General features: G+C 41.5%; 1 protein-coding gene across 9 annotated transcripts in view; it reads right to left on the bottom strand.

Moving 5' to 3' along the window:
• The window catches only part of Bcas3 (BCAS3 microtubule associated cell migration factor), a 502,165-nt gene that overhangs the window by 285,496 nt on the left and 190,779 nt on the right, over window positions 1-25,890 (bottom strand). For 5 of the 9 annotated variants that reach the window (XM_016001737.3, XM_016001736.3, XM_016001739.3 and 2 more), the window contains exons 16-20: window positions 24,926-25,076; window positions 14,068-14,112; window positions 5,966-6,090; window positions 2,855-3,020; window positions 1,105-1,205 (exon numbers count right to left, since the gene is read on the bottom strand). In XM_016001737.3, the coding sequence (XP_015857223.1) occupies window positions 1,105-1,205; window positions 2,855-3,020; window positions 5,966-6,090; window positions 14,068-14,112; window positions 24,926-25,076 (588 nt within the window). The remainder of the gene's footprint in view (window positions 1-1,104; window positions 1,206-2,854; window positions 3,021-5,965; window positions 6,091-14,067; window positions 14,113-24,925; window positions 25,077-25,890) is intronic. The other 4 variants (XM_016001738.3, XM_042282536.2, XM_006983187.4 and 1 more) reach the window with 1 other exon arrangement.

The following is a 25,890-nucleotide window of genomic DNA, read 5'->3' as shown; positions in this document are numbered from 1 at the left end:
TCCACCATGCTGCCCTTCTCCACCTCCCCCACTGCCTTCAGTTCAGAGCAGTCCTGAAGGCAAGATTCTCCAGAGAAATGTATCCCAGTGTTTCTGACTTGCATTTGTCTCTTGCATTGGACAGTGAGTAGCTTGGGGCTAGAAGCACTAACTGACTACCCTTTATACCGCAAGTACCCGACACATAGTAGGCACTTGACAAATATGTGCTAGAAAAAGCCGAGTTCAAATGTACAGGAATAAGACTGCCAACTATTTATTGTTTATGGCGTTTCATAACTGTAGAACAAAGCCTATAAATTGTTCCTGATTCCAGCATAATATGTAACACATTATAAAATGAAATAAAACAGCTCTACAACTATTTTAACTCAAGCTGCATAATTGCTAAGCACAACAACTACCATTAAAAATCTGTCATTGTTGATTTCTAGGAAGTTTCTAAGGGCCTGCAGTGCTCAGAGCCATCAGGCTCAATTAGGATTCAGTATATTCTTCCCAATTGAATTATAATTGTAAAGCATTTTTAATTCTATGAAGACAAACTGGATAATAAATATTAAATTGTCTCTTCATGCTTCCCATATTAAAAATAAAAGTATCTGGCTGGATAAACATCAATATCTACAAATAGCAATGGGACACAAGGAAACCAGCTCAGTTGAGGGGTACACCTTCACAAGCACGTGCAAGGCCTGATCCCCAGCATCAAACACAAACAAAAACCCAATCAGGCTGAGCCCATCAAGGAGTCCACATAAAGCTCCACAACAGGCAGAAGCTGCTATGGTGGTGTCCTGTGATGGAGTGCTTCTTTTTATTCACTTAGGAACAGGTCCCAGGCTCTGGGAAGCTGCTCTCCGTAGCCTGCTAGCTCACACGTTCTAGGTAGTTTGCTTTGTTTTGTGGGTTGTTGTTTTGTTGATTTTTCCCCCAAACTTCTGCATAGTTATGGTTCGTGGGAAGGAAAGTGGCAGCTGTTAAGAACTACGGCCCATGGACTGTTAATACGCAAATATGCTTTGAAAGTCTGCAAATTCAGAAACGAACATATGGAAGCAGAATTAGAACAGAAGAAAAAGTAAAGCGATGAGAAGTACTTACAGCCAGCGAGCAGGAGCTGGTAATAGTGCACCGCTTCCGCCGCCAGGAGCAGAGGGTGATTCGCATTAAATGGTGGCTGCAGTTCGTTCCACTGAGGCGTTCTAAGGAAACAGCAGAAGAATATTAATATTTAAGCTTCATAGATGGGATGTAAATCACTCACAGACCCTGATAGAGTCTCTCACGACTTCTGAGCATTAAAATGAATGTGTAATCATTAAGATCGATGCTCTTTAACTTGACATACAAGGCCAGGAACTTTACAAACTAAAAAGGTGGCAATGTGCCGCACAGATAGCAAGGAGCCAACATTACCTTATCAGAACTAGACTGTAATCAGCTAGATAAGAAAGACAAAAAAGAGAGGAGCAGTATTCAAATGCCAATTACAGAGATGCCATTTTATCTAATTTTTGACCAGTGTTAGACATCTTCAACTTGAAACAAAGTATGTAAAAGTGATCTTTTAAAAAAGTAGCTGTGTAAATGGACAACTTACTTTGCATTGAATTAGCTATTTCAACAGTGAGACTGCAGTAAGTTTAATTAGATCTGCTGAATTTTAAATAAGCTTGATAAATCAGATATTGATCAGATCTATCCCGCATAGTGAGTACTAGTAAAGAATGCTGGAGCCATGAGAAAAAAAAAATCAATAGAATATTTTAAAATGTCAAAAGGAGAGGGGTCATTTTCATATCCATTTTTATCTGTTTCCTTTCATACATGTCGGGTGATTGTTTTTCTCCCTTGCACAATTTACTATATTAAGTGGGTTTTATTCCAGGTTTCATTTCTTCTTCTACGCTAGCTTATAAAAATTCTACTCATTACGTGAGTTGAGATGATTCTTAAACACTTCCTGAGTGCCTAACCATTGCATCCTGGAGGATCACTTTAAAGGATACCTTAGGATCTCTTGGTATTAGTTCCTATTTCCCTTAACAGCATTACTTTCAAGGAGCACGTGAGACTGGAATAAAGGAAACACAAGAGGAAGAAATGCACACACGAGAAACAAAGAACAAGACGTTCAAATGGGCTGGAGAGCTCTCTCCATTAAAGGCTAGGCTCACAATCAAAAATATAAAAAGTTCAAAGAGAGATTGTAATCTCTGATTACATCCCCTGAGACAGTGCAAAATATCATCATGCACAATTCTGCATTTGAATATTTACAGCAACAATATTAGTGACAGCTAGAGAGCAAAAATGGCCTCCAGCTAATGAATGGATAGACAAAATGTGGTATGCCTATATAGTAGCTATTAAAAGGAATGGAATTCTCATACACTGCATTAATACAGAACTTCAAAATATGCTAAGTGAAAGAAATCAGACACAAAAGATAACATATTACATGATTCCATTATTTAGAGACCAGAGTAGGCAAAGGCAGGCAATACAAAGTAAGCTAGTAGTGGTTGGGTAGAGCTGGAGGGAAATGGTCCAGGATTCATTTACCTGATGAGGAAAAGTGATTGCAGAAGGGTGCACACATGAGTGCAGTGCCTGCATTGTACTGCATGTAGACCATGGCCAATAAAAAAGAAATGGACTAAAGTCTTCCCAGACCACAGTGTATAAACCCATTTGTACAAAATTCTGGTGACAAGGGCAAGAAGGGAAATTATATATACAAGTACGTATGACTGTGAGTAGATAAATTTCACAGGTATGTATGTTGAGATTTCACAAAGGGTACATTTTTATTCTTTCATGTGGTGGGGAAGGAGGAAGAGAGGAGTACCTAACAAGTGTCCAGCTGGCACGGGGTGACGTCATCATCTCCAGTGGTGTGTCATCACTTATCTTGGGAGCAGTACTGAGTGGTCGGGGCTCAATCATGTGCTCCACTAAGGTCCCGTAGCAACTGATGATGTAAAGAGATTCAACTACAACTTGTTTGGACTGATCTGCAAACAGAGAATCAGAACAAGACATGTAATGATGGCAGAGAAAGATCACAGCAAGAGTTTTACATTATTGACCCTGCTGTCTGCACCTGGGCCGCCAGAAGAAAATCGTAAGAGCTCTGTCCCGTGGCATCTGCACATTCTCTGAAGGTGCCTTGCGTAAGCAGATGCCAGTGAACACACCACTACATTTTAAAATATAAATCAATTTGTTTCAATAATGATACCATGATGTTCAAAACTGTAATACAGCTAAACACTATGTTATAAAATTTTGAATTTCCTATCTTATTTATTATCCCACATATTATGGAAAATAAATGACATGAGTAGAACATGGGAGGATTACCTGAAAATGAATAATCTATGTAATAAGGTTGAACTGCACTGGCTTGAACATCTGACCTGCATGAAAAGCTAGGTGTGGAACTAAGTCATCCTAACAGTTCAACTATGTTTCCTGGAAGACGTAAATTCATTGGGGGGGGGGGGGGGGCTCAACAGTGAAGAGTGCTTGCTGTGCAGACACGAGACTATGAACTCAAGCCCCAGAATCCACTGAAATCCAAAACTAACAAAGAAACCCAACCACCCAAAATAAAAACAAAAAACACGAATGGGCACAGTCAAACATGAGCCTGTAATGTCCGTGCTGAAAAGGGATGCAAAGTGAGGATCACTGGACTCCCTGGTCACCAAATGAGCTCCAGGTTCAGGAAGACCCTGACTCAACCAAACAAGGCTGAAAAAATAGAGCAGGACACCCAACATCCACCTCTGGGGCCTCTACACACATACCCACGCACACACTCACGCACACAAACAGCAAACTTAAATATTAACATCTGAATGAAAACAAACAAAAACACTTGTCTGTGGTGCAAGGCCATCAGCTGAAATAAATACAGCACTCTCCCAACACAGGCTGAGCACAAGTGAGCCAAGGAACAGCCAGAAATTTTCTTTAGCTTTCTCTCAATTTGCCTGTGAACCAGAAATAAGAAAAAAAAAAAAAGTAAAGAGCCTCCTCAAACTAGTTCTTGGTCCATTTCTCAATGGGATTACTGGCTCCTGTGGAAAAGGAAGGCCAGCGATCCACAGAGAAATCAGTGCTGGTATGGATGTAAATCAAAGGACTTTATAGGGCATATACATGTACACACGGCCCGGGCAGGCTCGGTGCTGAATCTCATGTTTTACAGTAAGCCGAGGAGGACTTAAGATCACTTATGAACGCTGTGTGGGTCATCTTATCTCTGTGTCAGATGAATCCATTACAGCTGATTTGAGAGACTGGCCAATGACAGTAGCAAGCAAAAGGGGTAATTAGGACAGAAGGGAGACCCGTTTGAAATGGAGCTTTGCTGAAGGTTTTAATGAGTAACAAAAAGTCCTTCCGATAGCATCATTAAACCAAAGGTACTAACAAAAAAATAAAGATGGGATAAGAAAATGGGAGGCTTGCCTCCTCTACAGTGTCCTTGCTGACTGGGAAGGCACCTGCTGTGCTAGGCTCCTTTTACAAGGGAGTGGTCACTGAAAGGGGATAGCCAGGGAAACGGCTGGGGTCTGACTGCCAACAGAGAGCATGGAGAGGAGCCGCTTCTGCCAAGAACAAAACCAACTGTGGAACTAGCCAGGGCCAGGCCAGTATGTGACCTAAATGAATCACAATAAAGTACTCAAAACTGTTTACTAGGTATATGAATGTAAACATTCTCTTCTATACAGAGACCATAGGAAAGGTCCTAGGTTCAAGCCTTGTAACTGGAAAAAGAAAAAATATATACATGATAACAAATCACATACCAAGACAATAATTACACCAAGATTCTAGGTATTGATCCCGGTGATCAAAGCAGGTTAAAAACACAGCAGCTGGAGCTGGAGAGATGGCTCAGGGGTGAAGAGCAATTGAGCACCCCCACGTGGCTCACCAAATTAACTCCAGTTCCAGAGGGTCCAAAGCCCCCTTCCAACTTCCATGGATCCCATCATACACTTGGTGTACATACACACATGAAGGCAAAATAGTCATACACTTAAAATTTTTTAAAAAAATTTTAAGTTAAAAGCAAAGAAGAACATAGCAATCCCAACAACTCAAAGGAGACCATGACACTTATTTCTCAAGAACAGTCTGGCATTTCTGTTTTATTTTGGGGGGCTTGGAGATTTTGTTGTTTTACTATTATTATTATTATTATTATTATTATTATTATTTTATAATAATAATTGGCAGGAATCAGAGAGATGGTTCGGCAATTGAGAGCACCTGCTGCTCTTGCCGAGGGGTGAATTCAGTCCCCAGCACATAGCCTGCAGCTCATAGCCACCTGTAACTTCAGCTCCAGGGGACTGGCCATCCTCTGCAGGCAAATGCATTCACATGCACACAGGTCCCACGCAGAAGCACAACATATACCTTAGCTAACAGTAACTAACATTAGTGGGATTGGTTGGTCCCGACGTTACAGAATTTTCTCCTTCCTACTTCAGAGACAATACTATGAAATTAGCTGGTACAAAACCTGAAAGTAACAGAATGGGTACAAAATAGACAGTCCTGAGATCAAATGTGCAATGGAGAGAGAGAGAGAGAGAGAGAGAGAGAGAGAGAGAGAGAGAGAGAGAGAGAGAGAGAGAGAGAGAGAGAGAGAGAACGAACACAAATATAATAGCACCATTAGAAAGGCTGATAGACCTCTGTGAGTTCAAGGACAGCCTGGTCTCGAAAATAAAAATATCAGTCAATGGTAAATTCATTTCCCATTTGTGTGAGAAAATAGTTTTAATTCTTGGAGAGACTTGATTAGTTAAGGCCAGACATGATAGATAAAAAGAAAGAAGTGGACCTAATTTTATTTTAGTAAGAACTAACAGTCACCCCGTGACCTAGGAGGCAAGCGCAGCAGGGCCAAGCCGAGCACCAGCAAAGCACGTACCTTTTTCACGTTTCAGACCTGCGTTGTTGGCAAACCACGACCTGGAGGTCCCAAACACTGCCGCCACGCAAAACTCGCCACCCATCGATTTGCTCGGGGAAATTTGTGGAGGTGGTTTCACTTTGCTTAAGAAAAAGAACATTACGTATTACCACAATGAACCACAGTCTTCCATGTTGGGAAAGCTTCCCCCAAATCAGGCCCCACCACTAAACATGGAGGTGCGACAGAACAGTCATGCATTCCCCTCAGAGGGCTACTGACCAATGGAAAACTGAAAGGATTCCAAAGTTACAGGGTCCTGTTAAGAGAGCTGGTGTGGTGGCAGACACCTGTGGTCCCAGCCACTGAGAACCCGGGGTTCCAAGGTTAGCCCGGGTCACATAGGAAGAGAGTGTCTCCACAAAGTGAAACAAACTGCTTTTGACCTGGGTGCTGGGTTCGGAATTACAGCCACTCCACCTTTCAGACGGCTAACGTTTCACTGGAAATTGTGCAGTGGAGTAAAGAAGGGACACACGCATCTCCACCGCTAACAGTCCGTTCTGACATCAACGAGACTACCCGCACAGTACACAGAGAAGCATGCATGGAAATGAGGATGGTTCAAACGAAGCCTTGGTGGTGCCTCTGCAGAGTCCCACGCTAGAGGGTCTACTGCAATGACCTATGCAATCAGAGTCAGCCATCCTCCTGCTGTTGTTTCTTTTCCTGCTGATTTGTGAAAATGATTCATCTATTTTGTTCAGTGAAAGGACCAGGACAGAGCTAATACTGAAAGCTTCCTGAACACTAATCTGTTCTCTCTCTGCCATGACCAAGGATGTATGTACTAACCACTGCTACTTCAAGTGACTTCCACTAAGAACCGGTTTCCCTCGGCTGTGCACAATACATTTACATTTTCATATCCCTACATCCTACTTACAAGCTTGCATCTTCTTTCCATTCTTGAAGTTCTGTTCTCTTTCCAATTATCAACTTTCTCAACACTGACTAGCAACTATATGACCACCTTCCATAGATTACCTCTCTAATCCATAGCCCAGAATGACACCCTGGCAGGCGTCACAGCCTGGATGGATCCCATGGCGGTCGGGCCTGAGGCTCAGCTCTGCGGGGAGTCCTAACACCAGTATGAGCACCACCTTCTTGTGTTGCTTCACTTTATCCGAGTACCTCCTACTAGACGTGCTGCAGTGGGCAGACTGGTTTCTGGGTCCAGAAGAAACCCGACTGGAATGCCCTACCACTGCCATTCATTAGCTATGTGACTCTTCCTTAAGTAACTTCCCGCTCAGAGCGCAGACTACCAGAAGGCATGATATAAAGGGTAACGCCTACTGTGCGGGGCTGGGGGCTATGTTTGTTCTCAGTGTGCTCTCCAGAGAGCAGAGTCCCTGAAAACCTCTCAGACACTGAGCAAACACTAATCAGACGCCATCCCAGATGTCATAAAGCAAAAGTTTGCAAGAATCTGAGCCAATATAATTTTCAGAGCCACCTCCCTGTCCCCGGCAGATTCTGCAGGGTGTTCAAGGCTGAGGACCTACTATGTTAGAGAAAGCAAGCCAGGCTCCCGGGAGTGGGGCTCTCTCAGTTCATAACACGACACACATTTCCATCGAGAGCTCACAGATTTTGCCTATTTTTCAGATAGTACTTTAGTAATCTCACTTTTCCTGTCCCTGCGACACTTGAGACACTCTCCAGCATCTGATTTCCTGAGATTTCTGTGTTGACACTTTTTCCTGAGGGGGTGGGGGACTGGAATAGATGCTGCCCTGGTCGGTCCGGCTGAACTTCCACTTTGAACCACTATAGTACACACACTTCTTTCAACTACGCATTAATACTCGCTGAACACATTGTTCCCACTAAATCACATACACATAGAAAATATCAAAACCAATTGTGGTCAGCTTCCCAGAGAAGAGTAAAATATTGCATCAGTCTTTGAAGAATGGTTTATGTGATGTCATGGATGTGGTCCCACACTTTCTTTTCTGCATAGCTGTTCTGCCATAGAACCCACCAGAAAGGCCACAGCAGCATCCTTCCTCCCACACTTGAGCGTGTGTGTGTCCTCCCGATATCTAGGTCACTTAAAGCCACAAATAATCGTCTACGTGCATCTCCTAGTGTGTTACCTTAGAGTGTGTGCTGCCCTTCAACAGATCTCACTCTCATCACTGAGGGACTAACACTTAACTGACAGGCTCCTGTGACTGCCATCTGTGACATGCCCCTTAGGGGTTTCCAGGGCTAGGAGAGGAGAGAGAAACCACTCTGGAATATTTATTTGTATCTGTGTGTGTAAAGGTGTGTGTGCTTTTGTGATGGAGAGCAGCAGCCAAAGTCAGATGTCTTCCTCTACTGCTCTCTACCTTGTTGTCCTTGATGACGTCATTGTCATCGTGACTGTCTTTTTGGAGACAGTTCTCTCACTGAGTCTAGAGCCTACCAACTGACTAGCTGGCCAGCAAGATCTGGGGATCCACCTATTCGCCTCACCTCCCACTCTCCCCTCTCCCCAGGCTGGAGTTCCAGACATTTGATTCCATGCTTTGCTTTTTATATGGGTGCTGGGAACCTGAATTCTGGCCCTCTTGCTTGCACTATCTCCACAGCCTCCACTAAAGAGTTTCTTTGAAAAGTGTTTGCAATGTGGGACTCCATTATCAGGAGTCAGGGACAGGACAGTGTACAAGTGAGCTTCACAGAGACCAGTTCAAACTGGCAAATTACTGGGTGAGATTTTTGTTGTGGTTGGTGTTACTTAATCCTGTAATAACAAGCGGCCATGCCATTTCAAGAGAGAATATATGGTTCCTTTAAAGTATTTAAACAACTCAAAAATATTACTGCTCCAAAAGACCAGCTTTCTAACAGAATCGTGAAAAGTGGAAAAATTATAGGGCATCAATGCATCCTTTGAGAACATTCTATCCATTTATCATCTTACATTTCAGCAAGCCCTCGACTAGCAGCAGCTAAATTTCATTATACTTCTACAGGCTTCACATCAGTCCACTTTGAAAGCCAGCCCTAGCACACTACCGTTTTATACAAACGTAAATGTGTTATGAGAAACGACATTTTAGAGTAAAATCATGTTGAATGTATGAAAAAAAACTATTACTCTATTCTTACATTTCATCAGTTATCCTTTATCCGGTGATAGGACATCAGTAAATCTCATGAGTTAAGAAGGCAATTTGAATAAAGATATTTTTTATCCATGCTCCTCCCATGCCACAGTGCCGAACAGAGGAGAAAGAATATTTGGGGGAGCTAGTACATATCAAGTTATTTCCATCAGTCTCCATCTGGCATGATTTTGTCATTTAAGCAAAATAGAAACATAAAGATATGTGCATGAATGTATAAGTCTTGTGGAGAAATAAAAAGAGATAATGTAATAAAAAAAGAACGCTACTTAGAAAACATTTTATATGTGTTCTACTCAAAGTTAGAAACTATAACTCTGGCTCCATTTGCTCCTGATCTTAATTTTAAAAAATTATGTTCAAGAATGCCCTAGTATGACGAAAACAGTGTTCTTCTCACGTGTGTATGCAACAGGCTACACATGAACCTTTCTACAAGGACCCAGAGTATTTCTATCGCAAAATACACTGCTGTTGACAGGGAAAGACAAAGGCAGAGAAAGAGGGTACGTAGTAAGTAACAGAGCAGAAAAGGGCAGCGCTGTAAATCATCCGGACGTACAGGATGCTAACCTGCCCTGCACAGCGAGGACTGTATGGTAATGGTAACCTCTTCCTGCTTGCCCTCAACACCATTCTCCTCAGACGGGGTCTCAACAAGTTCCAACAGAGAGCACTGGCCAATTTAAAAAGGTCTCCTGTGTGTGTGCAGTGAACTTCTTTTTATTTACTTAACCTTACACACTTACTATATTGATAATACAATGATTAAAATAGTACTTCCATTTTAATTGTTGCACGGGAGTTTAGCTGGTTTGATGATATGGATTCACTCGTGAGTTTAAAAAAACATACAGGCGAACACGGCATGCACACAGACAGTTTATAGAGACGCACAACAGAACACAGAAGTCCCTAAGATGCCTTCCTACTGATGCCGACTGCCTCTTTGCTACATCGAGCGAGCGTGTGGATTAACTTTTCAGCAAAACATAAAAGAAAAACGAAATGAACACAACATTTGTCAATGATGGCAAAATAATAGCCATAAAATACCACATGCAATAAGCCCTTCCTAAGGAATCCAAGAGGAAAACAGAACACGCAAACACAAAGCAAAATAAACACAGTGGTAAATAAAAGCGGGAGTTTAATGCTGTCACTTCCTCTGAGAAAACGGTTAGGAACGGGAACCGCTGTCACTGCCAGCTCACCAATATCCCATCGTTTCCCAAATGCTGGAAAGTCTAATAACCCTCCATCACTATCTAGATCAACGTTGGATTTCTCTTGCCTGCTTTACATTCGAAGGCAAACAGGAGAAAGAAAAGGAAACAGAAACAAAACCCTCCCTCTCGAGACACCTGCTTAGAAATGAAGGACGATGGTTTCCTCCAGGATAACCGTGCCATGCACCGGGGACGGAGGTGGCAGCAGTGGGTGACACTGAGCAGCGAGGCAGCCCGGCTGCGGAGAGGGACAGAGTGTGGCAGGGGCTGAGACAGGAGCGCCATTGCTCTCCTTCACCAAGACTTAAGTGGACTGGCAACAAATATTAAGAATTTCAACGGCTACAAAGTGACTGAAAATTAGATTTCTTTATGAGCTTCATTAGTTTCTGTGTAGTAAAGATTTTCAAAAGGATTTAGAAATTTTCTCTCACTCTCTAATTTTTTCCCAAAATTAGACTGGAGAGGCAACCAGAACTACTTTATTTTAAACAACTAAAAACATTAATAGCCCATCCAAACTTACTTATACTACATTATAAATCATCCTCGAAGGTTTAAAGAGAAGGGAACACAACAGGGAAAGGATCTCATCTGCATACATCACATCATCTTGCAAAGAGAGAAACTGAACTTCTGAAAGTCCTCAGAACAGGGTCACAATTCAGCCCAGCACTCAGAGGACGCTTAGTAAAAACCATGGACTACAATTCCACATATAAATTTTACTTCTTTTTTAAAGGTGACTGCGAGTAATACAGAAGCAATTGATGAATAAGGGTTATTTTCCCGGGGACATAAGCATGACTGTCTGCTACCCACTTATAAAACTTTTGGAAAGCACTAACTATAGAAACAGAAGGCAAAACTCAGTGCCACATGCGCACTAACACAATATTGCTGATGCAGAAATTGAGATTCCATAGTAGGTGTCCCAATAGGCTGAGGCAGGAGGACTTTCAAAACTTGAAGGTCAGCCTAGGCTACACAGTAATTTAAAGGCCAGCATAGGCTACAGTATGGGATGGATTCTGTCTCAACAAATTAACAACAAAAGTTTCTATGGTCTCTCAGAACAACAAATATCCTACATACACATGCACCATGGAAAGTTCAGGAAATGCTCAGGATGACTACTACTATTGTCAAAGGTGCCTGTACCATTTCATTCCCAGCCTGCTGTGATATCAAGGGGGAAAAATGCTGTTTTTAAAATGGACTCATCTGAAACTGCATTAATTTAAAGAGCGAAAGTCCTCTGCGGAAGAATCAAGAATGAGTGCGAACTGGACATACTGAAAGCAAAAAAACCTTAACTAAGTACAAATGCTGTAACCCAAAACTCATTTTTGAACACTGTAAGAAATGCACATTTTAAAAGAAGCTATAAAGATTTCATGTTCATCCAACATGTACGTATTGGCCTAACTGGAAGTACTATAAACATACTTATTTAGCATGATGTTTTATTTTACAGCGGTAAATAAAAACATTCTCAAGTTGAATGTTAAGTATCATGGAAAAACAGCAAATGCTGCGGAAACAAAGCGGCTCTCATAAACAACAAGGAAGAAGTTGTCAAATCTATATTCATTTTGCTGCCTTAATTTGAGGTTTCATTAAGATCTTAATGGAAAAAACATGCACCCTGGTAATGTAACGCATTTAAAAGGAGGACTTTTCAGTCTAGTGTAAGTGACTAAAAACGAGTTTCTCGTGAGCTAACGATGCATCAAACAAACCACAAAGCAGTCTTCTGGAAGACAGGCAGTGATTTAGAAGTCGACTATATTTCATAGATCCTTTTCTTTAATCTGGCTCTTTTAATCTTGTTTCAACCTCAAATCATTTCTGGTTGACAAGTGCTTTTGCTTAAATGTGAGGAACACATAAGCTGTTGGGGAATGGACTTTTCTTATTTAACATACAACATTTGTTAGTCCTTCTTTAGTTGCATGTCAAAACTTCAATCTTTATTAACATGCTAAAACTCTTTGCTTTGTACTTAGAATGAGGAATTTATCCTCAAATGGAATTTAATTCCACAGTTAGTACACAAAGACATTTAATCATATTTTGGATGTGGCATTTAAAATGCCCTAGTCACCCTAAGCCAGTAAAATCCATGTATCTTACTAGTTTTGAGACGAAATCTGATTTACAAAAAGAAAGATCAACTTTCAGAGGATTTGTCTCTGTATATTGTAAAGACAGTTTGTCGACTCTGCCCATACTGTACTATAAAGGAGGATATTTGATGGAGATTCATTTTCTTTCACCTAGCCCTGTATGATAATGAAAACTTCCATCCCAGGACACAAGAACCCTGAAAATGTTCTGTGAAACAATAGCCAACTCTAAAAGACTGGCTGGTCCTGGACACACAGTCCTATAACACAGCCCAAGCTGGACTTAAACCTTCTGTCCTAGGGCCTCGGCCTCCTGGGTGCCACAATTCCATGCAAGTAACACAGGCCCAGATAAAACACTGTTCAAAATACAACAGGGCACAACGAACAAGTCTTAGCAGCAGCTATGAGACAAGAAAGAGGTGAAGAACTTAAATATTCTAATTTAACAAAGTTCATAAATACCTTACATTTCTCAAAATTTCCTTTTGGCTCATGTGTTCTTAAGAACTAAAGATAGCTTGGCATGTTGGCACTCAGGGAGCTGAGGCATGAGGACTCTGCAAGCTGGAGACAAGTCTGGTCTATAAAGGAGTTCTACGCTAGCCAGGGCTATGTAATGAGACCCTGTCTTGAGGCAAAGAAATGATCTAATTTTGAGAAGTATCTTTTCAGACAGGGTGTGCACCCCAGCACTGGAAAAGGCAGCCCTCAGCAGTTACTACTTAGTGAGTGGCTACTCTGTACCACTGTCATTGGGTACTGCAATGCACTTCTACAGTCTAAGCTCATCCAATAAACCCACAATGAACCCACAAAACAGTCGCTAATGCTCACGACAGGACACATATAAGGGGAAAAGGAAACAGAAGCCCTAGGGTATCTGAGATCACAGTAAACATAGGTATGGAGGAACAAAGCAGCTTTACTCTAGAACCCCAACTTCGTAAGTACTAAACCACTTTATATCAGATCCTTCACACATTCTAATTGATATCTTCAAATGAAAATATGAAAGACTCTTCTGTGGCTTTCATGCCTTAATCTGTCTAATATGGTTCAATGGAATGTCATGGGAGTTTTTTTTTTTTAATCAGAAATATGCATTCCTTTACCTTTTTTGCAACTCTTTAAATACCTAATCTATTCAAAACAGAGTTCAACACAGTCCTTTTGGGACCAAATAAAATACACTGTTACTTTGCCCTCGATATATTTGTATTTAAAAACAACCTCCATTCTCTAGTATTAAGCATGGTAACTAAGGAACTTCGTGTTCAAAGCATTCTACTTGGGGCTAGATTTCTTAGATTATTCACCAGCATGGTGAGAGAACTCTTCTACCTTCTTTAAAAGAAAACAAACAAAAACAAAAAAAATCTGGTCTTGTAGAAAAAAAAAAAGTGTTTTGAAGGACCAAAGGAACTGCTTTTTAAAGGCTAAACATCAACATTCATGTCTACTTGGTGCATCTATCTGTGATCAGGCCATGCAACTGAAAACAAACTATCAAACAGTTACTTTTTGAGAGTACAGCAAATGAATTAGGCATGCGGGACTGAACTGGAACTCACCATGGAGCTTTTATGGAAAAACACCCCGCTCCAAAGAGATAAGGCCTTGGTGGAAAAGGGGGGAAAATGTACACAAAATTAGAGGAAAACTCATTCAACATTAATAAAGACATGATATATTGTACTGTCATAGAGTATGATAAAATAACTCAAAATAAATAATCAATAGCAATTCTGCCATATACGCTGAGATAGAACCAATAAGTATGTGAGGTATAAAAACAAGCCCTTAATTTTCATAGAAATGTAGATTTGAATTTTTTTCTATTTCTCCCCCTTTTCTGGGGCACCCCTGCAGCACATCTAATTTAAAATAAAATTCACAAAGTGCAAATAAAATGGGATAATCAGATGCAGAGGAACCATGACTATGTGTGACAGAAAGTACTCAGTATTAGCTGAAGATGACTGGACTCTGACATTACAATGTTTGTGCTCCCCTTTGCAGCCTCTCAGCCATACAATTTTCAAGCTGCTTGTTTGCAGTAAGCTGAACAGCATGTTGTTCTGTGGGTCACTGGCAAAAATGATGGAATGATTTCTAATTCCGGTCACATTCCAGAAAATTAGTAAAGGAAGACAGCCTCCTCATCCGCCAGCAAGTGCAAAGGTGGACTACCCTCAACTGTAACTATGATTGCATGTTTCAAATACCACAGGATATACAAAGTGAGATTCAATGATACACGCACGTATTTCTGCTTACAACTCAGGTCCCAGTTTCTAATGGCATGCTATGCACAAACAAGACTTGGTAATAAAATTATATTTAAAAAATTTTAATGTGGCAGCTGACATTTGGAAGACATAAGAAATTGAAGGGGACACATATTAGTAAGCTGCGGCTATTTCCTTTTTCAAAATTGGAGACTGGAACATTAAGGAGAAAGATAATCCTGCTAATTAACATTAATTTCCAAATGAAGAGAGTGCATTCCAGAACAAATTAAAGGTGAAGCAAAGTGTCCTCACAACAGTGAGCATGATTCTGGGGTTCAGAATGCAGTGAGCACAAAGACAGACTGAGTAAGTGCAGGAAAAGACAGACAAGAGAGGTGGTGGAGGTCGACCTGCACTCTTGCAAGCTTTAAAGGGTTAGTTACTGGCAAGCACAGAACCAGGAACACCAACAGTGGCCTTCCATCATTTTCCCCTGTGACCCTCAGAACATTAACATTAACTTGCATGAAAACAATGCAGAAAAACAAGACTGAAAAACCAAGTGAATGAATTAGTTTTTGTTTGTAAGACATTTTTCTATTTTCTCAATATTTCATAACCACAATGCTGGGGTTTTGCTACAGTGCAGAGTAAACGTATTCTTGAACACCATAGACCAGGCTAGGGAGTCTAAGTTGCTGAACTTCCAAAATTGAGTTACGCCAATGTAGCCCAACTGTTTATTCCACTATATGACATTGAAGAAAAAAATTATGGTCACATCTACTTGACTTCAAGATTGACTAGTTATATCAGAACTCTTATGTCACAAGAGTTCACTCTGTACTCTGAAAAACACTTGAACTGCCCAATGTCTCCAGAGCATAGGGACCCTGTGCATCAGTTGGGGACAGGAAAAAAAAAAGGGGGTGGGGGTTAAAGCCATTTCTAAATGCCAGAAGTACATCAGAAATGAAGTGAATTTTGTTTGCAGACAATACTCACCTTTCATTTCAATTATTATAAGCAGAACACCCCAAATATTCCAATATTCTGGATGATTCTGTTAAATGCTGGCATCTGAAACAGCCCCATGGTTCCCCGGCGTGTATGCCGCAGGGCCTGTGGACAGACTGCCCTCTAACTGCGCTCACATTCCAACATACAGCCGAATTCTGATTATTGACGCGGGCGAGGAATACATGAATATTCACAGATACTTGGAAGTCTGTATTGAAATTGTCTACTCAGTCCTTGATAACTCCAAAGACTTCTCCATTGACTTCAAACAACAACAAAAATGGAACAAAATCTAGATTATAAAACCTACAACAAAAACTCCACTCCACTGATGTGGGACCCCGACATCCCCCAACTACAGAAAAAGAAAATACCTTCTACTAGGTTTGAAGTTTCCTGATTTATAAAACAGAAACGCACCTCACCCCAACAAATAAAAAGTAAGCCTCAACAAACAAACCAAACCCCTTGATTTCTTTCAGGAAGTCACAGCACATTACTAATGTCACCGATCATATGCTCGCCCCACCATACCATGGTGACACCAACTGAGGAGACCCTTAGTTGGCAGCGACACAGACATCTCTACACACAACAGGGTCGTGACTCACAGTGTGGCCCAGATGCTTTAGTTACAAGATGCTCTACTTCCATCCAGAAATGATCCAATGGCCAACAACTCCTTAGAAAGGAGGAGGGCTGGAGGCACAGGGTGAGAACCTAGTTTGGTATGTAGACTTGGCATGCATCCAACTCCCATTTGCCCACTTCTTGCCTGTTCTGGCAGATTGGACCTCTGCCATGTACATGTGAAAGATCTACCGACTCCAAAGTAGTACAGTGACTCACATCACCACTGACTGAGGGCAGCGTCAGCTGCTCTTTTGAAAGCTCCTGCTTAATCTTTCTTCAGTAGCAAAAGAATGAAAATATGAAGTCACAGAGTCCAGGCCCATGATCCAGCTGTCTTCACCTATGGCTGTCCTCACACACCCCAACACTGAAAGCCCACAGCTGTAGTTTCCTACCAAAGTGGGGGAAGGTAGGGAGAAGAGAGAGAGAGTGTGTGAGTGTGGATGTTGAGTAAATTAAAGACTGGCTTTTATTAAGGAGTGAACTCAGATTACTAGGGTTGGCGATGAAGAATTCACACATCACTATCAGTTTTAGAAGGCTTAACAAACCTACCACATAAAAGCTGTCTCCCGTTGGTCTGAACTCCAATTGAAAAACTACCTAGTCAATGAACTAAAAATCAAGCAATGTTGATGGCCCAGGGGTGGTGCACACTTTTAATCCCAGTACTGGAGAAGCAGAGGCAGGTGGATCTCTGTTGAGTACAAGAATAGCATGGTCTATAGAGCAAGTTCCAGAACAGCCAGGGCTACACTGAAAAACCCTGTCTCAGAAAACCAAAAAGTGCCTGACACACACCCCGGCGTGTACCTACACAAAAATAAGAAACCCTCTTAGTTGCAGCAACGTGGTTGAAACTGGAAGACAATAGCTAGGTGAGATAAGCCATGGAAATCAAATTCCAGATGTTTATTAGAGAATTATTTAACTCCTTATAAAATAATAGGAGATTATCTGGCCATTAATTCTCAAAGGAATTCTCAGAGAACCTCACAAAACAGTAATGATTAGTACTTTTAAATAGGTAGTTAAGTGGTTAGAGCACTTACTATACTTCCTGGGGGCCTGGGTTCAGTTCCCAATTCTCAGAGTGGCTCCCAGCTGCCTAAAACTCCAGTTCCAGGGCATCTGATTTGAACATACTTCAGCCTCTGGAACCTGATTCTACTGGGAAAAGATTACTCTTAGATGTGTTCAATAATCATAGGCTCCGGGGGAGTCCTTGAGTGAGTGGCTTTCTATGCTGCACAGGCAGGTTTGTGATCCTTCTGCCTCAGCCTCCTGTGTGCTGGGACTACACAGTGTACCAGCCTGCCCAACCAGAATGTAAAACTCTGCCTCTCCAGAGTTAAAGCAGCAGCCAGAATTTAAAAGACCAATTCCATAAGCATACTCCATCAATCCTATTCTTCAGATGATCAAGTTCTGTGATCAACTAAAATGAGTCCACAGAGATGAGAACGGTAAGAAGAGAAAAAGCTACAGCACATTATATATACAAAACTTAACGAGGTTATAGATTTTCAATTAATTCTCTCAGGGCGCTGCCGCCACTGTGTGTACCTTCTCTTAAGCAAATGAACTCCCACTTCCTCCCCCACTGATGCAAATTAGTCTTCATGTCATTTCCAACTTTTAATTTGTTCATTAATCGAATTTTAACTGCTCCCTAGCAGACAGGTCTAGGGCACTGGTGGTTTTCAATCTGCTGATCCGTAGGACAAAGTGAAGCTGGAACAGACAGCTGACTAATTTGAGACATATTTGGCATGCCATTTTAAATTACAACCTCAAGATGTAAAAGATTTTCATTAGAAAAACATAGATAATGCTGAAGTTCTTCCATATGCTACAGAAGAGAGGCTAGCATAGCATAAATAATGGCAAACTTCTGTCGCCTGCCATGCCCGCTGACTTTCAATATGGTATATAGTAGACTTCTTTCAAATAAAAAATCCGCAGGTTTACAGCAAAATGCAATAAACTATGGTATGGTTTAAGTACTCTACTTATTTGGCGCAAAAACTAGAAACTCAAACTATGGTAAATACATTACACATGTAGACAAAAGTGCACACACTCAAATGAAAATGCACTCTTGATTATGTTAGATCTGGAACCAAACCCTCAGAGCTCTGCTATACAAACTAATGGTTACAAGAGACAGAGACAGAGGGCGGCAAATGGCCGTGTGTTAGGGTACATACGGGGGTGGGGGGGGTTGCGGGGGCGGGTCTTTTCCCAAATCTTTCCTTCTTAATTCTCTGAACTTACCCTGTAAAGCTGGAGGCTCAGATGAAAGTCTAAATAAGCCAAGATGAACAGGGTTGAATGGAATTAAAATAAGAAATGGACTTTTATGTTACTATATGAAAATGACATTTACTCTGAAACAAGAACTGATGAGGAACTTGTTTTAAAAGTATCAGCTGCAGACATTCAAATAAATGCTATTCAGTGCTCCAATGTCTGTGAGAAACACACACCTGTTTACTAAGTGTGCCTCAGAAGGGCTCAATAATATGTCAGGCTGCAAAGAGGCGGTGAGATCAAAGAGCTGTTGGGAAGGCAAACATCCACATGTGAATTCTTCTCCTCTGAGCAATCTTACACAGGACATTACAAGTGTCCACATGAGAAGCCAGGGCTGCACAGTACTCATTCTATTTTAAAAGGACAGATACTCACAAAGAAATGAGCACGTGGGAAGGTGGGGAGAAGAAGAGACTATGTATGAAGGAGTGTAATGTTTCTGTTCACTTCCAATGGGTTCCAACCGGCTAAGAGCAAGGAAGTAACTTCATTCTCAATTTTTAGTCTTTGTTCCCATGAAACTGGTTCAACCTCATTCTAGCATAAACTGCTCTCTTGTGTCACAAAATTTACATAGATCATCTTAGATTTAAAGCACATAAAACACAATGGCAAATTAGTTATTCCTTAGCATTTAAAATTATTCTCTTTTGATTCAATTGAACCAAATGAGTATGAAATGCTGCTCATAAATTCTACTACAAAAACCTAATCTGCAAAAGACAGAATAATCCCTAGTTTTGTTTCCTTTTTAATGGGGAGCCTTTCTTCCCTGCCTCCTTCCTCTCACCCTTCCTACTTCCTCATGGTGCTGGGAACTGAACCCATAGCCTCATACACGCAGACCAAGTGCTCTCCCACAGCACTGAAGGTCCTCTTCTCGACTCCTCTCTAAAATACCATGACGCTGTGGTCAGAGGGGCTCCCCGATCCTCCTGTAGAGACCCACAGAAGATGGCCTCTGTCTGCCGATCCTCCTGTAGAGACCCACAGAAGATGGCCTCACTCCTAGCACTTCCTCTGCCCTCCCAAACTCCGCATGCGAGCTAAGCAGCAGCTGCTGCCATCAGAGGCCGCCGTCCTTCCTCTGAGGGGTGCTTCAAGGTATTCAGCAGAAGGTGTAAACACAGCTGTCTCCTGCCATTTGTAGTTGTACTGGCCTCATGTGTGCAGAGGGGGACAGATGGCCCCGACACTGCACAGGCTTTCACAGACATAAATTTGTAAAAATAACAGGGCAGATGTTAAGCATGGTGAAGACACATTTTGTACCCTGAAGAGTTAAGCTGAGGTTTGTAATCTCAAACAGGATGTCTGAACTCTTGAGTCGTGGGAACTTCATACTTCTGTGACAGAATTCTAAGACTTTGGGGTATTTTATGCACAGAATACCGAAAACATGAGACAAATGACAGCTACCCTACCTAACAACTTGATATATTACCAGGTCTATCGGATGGGCCATGGCATTTACATGTCTGAAATGGGTGAGTTTTGTGTCCTCTTGTCTATGGGAACAACTCCTTGTTAATGTTATTTTAAAAGTACTAGGAAAGGTGTGGGTAACAGAGCATTTTAGGAATGAGGATACCTGGAAAAAGAAAACTCTGCTTGCTTATTAGTACATTGGTTACCTTCATGAGAAAACCAAATTTCCCAGTAAATAAAACAAAACAGAGCAGAACTAACCAGTTAAATAGTTAGACAAAAATTTAAAAATCCCATTCAGAAAACTATAACCAGATGCTTTGTTGGCTGGATCTCAGTGACAGGAAAAGGAAAAAAATGACAATAGCAGTTCTGAGTACAGTCAATAAACACATCAGAAGGTGGCCAGGCAATAATGCGTACACCTTTAATCCCAGGACTCGGGAGGCAGAGGCAGGTAGAACTTTCTGAGTTCCAGGCCAGCCTGGTCTACAGAGCAAGTTCCAGGACAGACAGGGCTACCCAGAGAAACCCTGTCTAAATAAAGAACAACAACAACAACAAAAAGTAGTTGTGGAGGCTGGAGAGATGGCTCAGCAGTTAAGAGAGCATGCCACAGGAGCTCGATTCCCAGCACCTGGTCAGTTCCCAGCCGCCTGGAACTGCGCTCCAGGGAATCTGCTGCTGGCATCCATGGCCCGCACACATATACATGTATCCACACACAGATATACATAATTCTTTGTATGTTTGTTTATTTTCTCATCTAAGCAGGGTTTCTCTGTGTAGCCCTGGCTGTCCGGGAACTTGCTATGTAGACCAGGCTGGCCTCACACTAGATTCACCTGCCTCCGCCTTCCTTGAGAGTTGGGATTAAAGGTGGGCGCCACCCTCACCTGGCTTCACATAATTTTTTAAAGAGCAGTTGCAATGGTGGCAGCAATTTGTAATCTCAGAACTCATTACTCAGTGACAGTGTCCACAGTTCAAGGCCAGCCTGGGACAATTAACAAGAAACTAATAAAATAAAGAAATAAATAATCATGTTTTTTTAAAGAAAAAAAAAACGTCTTAAGTGAACTAACATGCAATCCAGAAATGGTCAGATAAACTACAATCAAGGTGTTGTTATCAGTCACTTGCCAGGTGTCACTATCAGGAAATTAGAGGACAACCCCAGAGCTCTATCAAGGAAGTAGAACTCATTACAGACAACAAATTTTGTACTTATTAAAAACAATGAATGAAATTCTTCTTTTGATGATGTTAGTGTGGCCCTGTAGGAGAATGCTTCCTCCAAGTTTAGGATGGAAGACAAGAAGGAAGGGGTTATTGATCTGAAATTTATTCTGAAAAGATTAGAAAAGCGTCATGTGTTGATGCATGAAAGAATGTTAGCATTTTTAACATCTGGGAGGCTTGGGTAGAGAAGAATTCTTGTTACCAGACTTCACTATTTCGCTAAAATTGAAACTGTGTGTCAAAAATATTAGAATCAAGGGTTCATTTTAAGACAAGTAGGTTATTTTGTCACAACACCTGAATACAGTACATTCTTAAAGGAATTTAAAGCCATAAAACATATAGGGGCTGGAGAAATGGCTCAGCAGTTAAGAGCACTGGCTGTTCTTCCAGAGGTTTTGAGTTCAATTCCCAGCAATCACATGGTGGCTCACAACTATGGATCTAGTGTCTTCTTATGGTGTGCAGGTATACATGCAGACAGAAGACTGTGTAGATAATAAATAAATAAATTTTTTTTTTTAAAAAAAAAAAACATAAACCATGTAACAGGACCTGAAACTTGATGAAGTACTGAGCCTGTTGGAGAATGCAAGCATCATACATACACTGTGGTGGCCTGAATTAGAACTCTCCTCCCTCGTGTTCTGGCATGCTTGGTCCCCAGTTGGTGAACTGTTTTGAAAGGATTGGGAGGGGTGGCCTTGTTAGAATACATGAGGTGGACTTGGAGATTTCAAAAGCCCAGGCTAAGCTCTGAAGGTCTCTCTCCTTGCAGATCAGAATGGAAAGCTCTTTCTTAGCTACGTCTCCAGCACCATGCTGGCCCGTTTGCCTCCACCCTCCTGGCCATGACTGATCAAAACTGTAAGCCAGCCCAATTAGCTGCTTTCTTTTCTAAGAGCTGCCTTGGTCATGGCTGTCACTTCACGGCAAGAGAGCAGTGACTATGACATTTACTAACGTGGGTTTCAAGGCACACAGAATTTCTCCAGTTCCCAATGCACTCATCAGTGAGCGCAGGGACCCGGCCGTAGCTGAGGGTAGGGTGCTCGTTTGCTTGCGGGGAGCCCTGTGTCTCGCCCGGCACTGCAATGGAGACAATAGAAACAACCACAGCGGGGACACGGCATTTATACTCCACAACTTTTTGTGTTTACACGGTCTCTCTACATAGCTCTGGCTGTCCTGGAACACAGGGATCCTCTGCCTCTCAGTGGTATAGTTAAAGGCGTGCACTACTGCACTCAGCTCTTCAATTTTTATTTCATTTTATAAGTGTGGGCGTGTGGCCCACATGTATGTCTGTGTTGCATGTAAGAGAACTATGCAGCTCACACACGATTGAGCCGGTATGATAATGCGTATTCAGAGATGGGTAATGCCGGTATGATAATGAGTATTCAGACGAGAAGTTCCCAGGAGGTCAGAAGGGGTTGTCGGGTACTCCAGGACTGGAGTTACAAGTGGCTATACAAATCTGGGAATGTGGGTGCTAGGAACTGATCACATGTCCTCTGGTAAAGCAGCCGGTGCTCTAGCCCCACAAATTTTTAAAAAGATAAGGAAAAAGGGAAATTTATCAAAGTCCATAGAAGATTTCCTGATGCTGGCAGCTTGTATACCTGACACTATCCTGGCAGAGAGTGGGAAAGAACAGTGTCGTTAGGAAATTTTCAAACATGAAGAAAAGAAAATAGACATCCCAACTAGATGCATAAATGCATAGAATGAAACTCTAACATCCTGCCTTCATGTATTTAACATGTCTGCACCAATCTCAAAGCTGTTTTAAGAAGCCTATGAGAGAAGGAGAGCTAAGTCTCTGTACTGGACCAATATGCCTGAGCTGACATCAAGAAATGGGCACTTCAGAAACCAACACCTCTACAGCTTGTTCTCATGTCCCCAGGAACCGCGGGCACCATCTTCTCCCACAGTCCCCTCACTCTGAATGTACAATTCAACAACAGGGACACTTAAAGATGCTTTCACGTAGACTCACGAAAGACAACATTATACTTTATAGAATTTACAGTGCTGGAGTAAATAACAAACAATTACATTCAGGCCAACTCCAGCAAGTCAAAAAAACAAAACAAAACAAGAACAAAAAAAAAAAAAAAACCTTTACAATTTTGGTTCAAGACTAAGGACCATTTTTCACTCAGAAAATACACTAGTACAAAGTGGGGGGAGGGGAATCAACCAGTAACAAATCAAGGACAAATACCCTTCAAAATTCATGGCATTTTCAGTCAACACATCTTAAACTAACTGACAAAGAAAGTAACCATGGCACTTAACCCAAAGAGCTATGTTACATGATATACAGGCCAAAGACTGGCACAATAAACTGTGATTTGGGAAGTAGGTTTCCAGGATTTTCCTTTTGCTCTTCTTCCCCTTAATGTGTTCTAAACTCAGCCTGCTTCTGTCAACATGCCCACCTTACACATGAACACCATGTCACCTAGGTTGAGGGTTAATTTCTATGTGACAGCTGAAATCATCAGATTCATGTGGGAACCTTGAGTATTTTTTTCTAAAAAAAAGTGACTTCTCTAAGGACTTTTACATTAGCACAGTATCAACACAGTGGCCAGATAATTTAATCTATTTTCCCCCCACGGGGGAGACCCTAAGGACTATTTGAGGCCAAGACAGGGATTTCTCCAAACTATTTTAATATGGAATATTAATATATAGTTTGTTCCATTTCTAATCCAATTAAATACTAGGATTGTACATTGAGGAAAAAAATAACTTGGCTATAGAAATAACTACAGAAGTACAAATTTAATAATCCAAAATGTATGGTGATTATCACCATATAATTGAATAGCTAATAATATCCGACATATAGTAGTTTACTTACAGGTGCAAAATCCATTAGTTTATATTCCAAACAGGTAGAGAACTTTTTTTAACATCTTAAGTGAGCACCGAAAAGAATTCAAGAACATTATGAAGTCTCTAAAACTGTTAGGAGCAATCTTGTAAAAAGCCCAAGTCTTAGCACACTGGTTTCCAGCTTTGTGTAATAGTTCATTATCCAGACAGTAACAATAGATTAATAATGTAAACATGTTGGTGTAATACATCCACATAAATAACTGGGTGAATTTCATAAACTTACTAAAATACAATCTCATTTAGAAAACTTTTGTTAATATTTACATCTGTCAAAACGTGGGCATTGTGTTTAAATGCGAATCATGTTGGCCAGAGCCAAGAAAACCAAACTGTACAATCAGACAATGTCACAAAGCAGAAAGTGTGGGTGAGGAGAGGTCTGGTTTGTACTAGCCAATACTAGTTTTCACAGCTTGTCACTGCTTTGTCTCTTCCTATGGATATATGTGTGTGACTGTGTGTGAGCACGCTTGTGTGCATTCTGACCAACGTGGTACTAACTCGGCTGCCACTGGGTCTCGTGTGGGCTGGAAATGAAGGACATAATCAAAACCACACAATGAGAAAAAGCACGTTCCACTTTCATCCAGTCCACCCTCTATCTACAGCGGCTGTGGGAACGGCATAGAGCACCAGGCCTTACCCTGTCCGTTTGGTGATGGTCCCCAAGGTCATTGGCTGTTTGATTTGTGCAAGAGGCGTGACCACCATCAGGCTGGGGAGCGGGGAGAGCCGGGGGTTGCCGGGGTTGTTGTTGGTGAAGTTATTGTAAGAGTCTTGGCTGTTCAGCTTCCCTACAAGAGAAAAGCAAACCAAAGGTTTTCATTTAAGAAAAATCAAGGGCTGGGGGAAACGACTCAGTGGGGAAAGGGACACATGCAAATAAACAAGATAAAATTCATTCATTCATTCATTCATTCATGCATGCATGAATGTATGTATGTATGTATGTATGTATGTATGTATGTATGTATGTTTTTCGAGTCAGGGTTTCTCTGTGTTGCTTTGTGACTGTCCTGGAACTCACTATGTAGACCAGGCTGGCCTGGAACTCACAAAGATCCGCCTGCCTCTGCCTGCCGAGTGCTGGGATTAAAGGCGTGCGCCACCACCGCCCGGCTAAATAAGATACAAATTTTCAAGGAAATTTATGAAGTATAAAGAAAGTCATAGGCACCGTAGAAACTGACATTACCAGGCCATATAAATGACAATGGTGACTACAGTTTTAGAGCTTGCATGTGGGCTCTCTGCTTTTCACTTTGTCTGTGTGCATGTGCACACAGGTACATGCATGGATGTATACACGAAAATGTCAATCAATGCCAGGTACCTTCCTCAATCACTCTTCACTTTAGTCTAAAATGGGGTCTTGGAATGAACCCAACTTGCTTGAATCAGCTAAGACAAGCCAGTGAGCTCTAAGTGAGCCCCCAATACTGGAATTATCCATCTGTGCTGCTGGAGACGGCTTTTTATGTAAGTGCTAGAGAGCTGAAGTCGGGTTTGCACACTTATGTATCAGCAATTCACTGGATCTCACAGCCCCCAGAATTCTATGTTTCTAAAGTAGTGTGGCTTTCTGCTCATCCTTAGCTGGGCCACTGT

The sequence above is a fragment of the Peromyscus maniculatus genome, chromosome 8 (genome assembly GCF_049852395.1).
Source record: "Peromyscus maniculatus bairdii isolate BWxNUB_F1_BW_parent chromosome 8, HU_Pman_BW_mat_3.1, whole genome shotgun sequence".
NCBI lineage: Eukaryota > Metazoa > Chordata > Mammalia > Rodentia > Cricetidae > Peromyscus > Peromyscus maniculatus.
The sequence above is the reverse complement of the archived record's forward strand: the minus strand, read 5'-3'. Positions and strand labels throughout refer to the sequence as shown.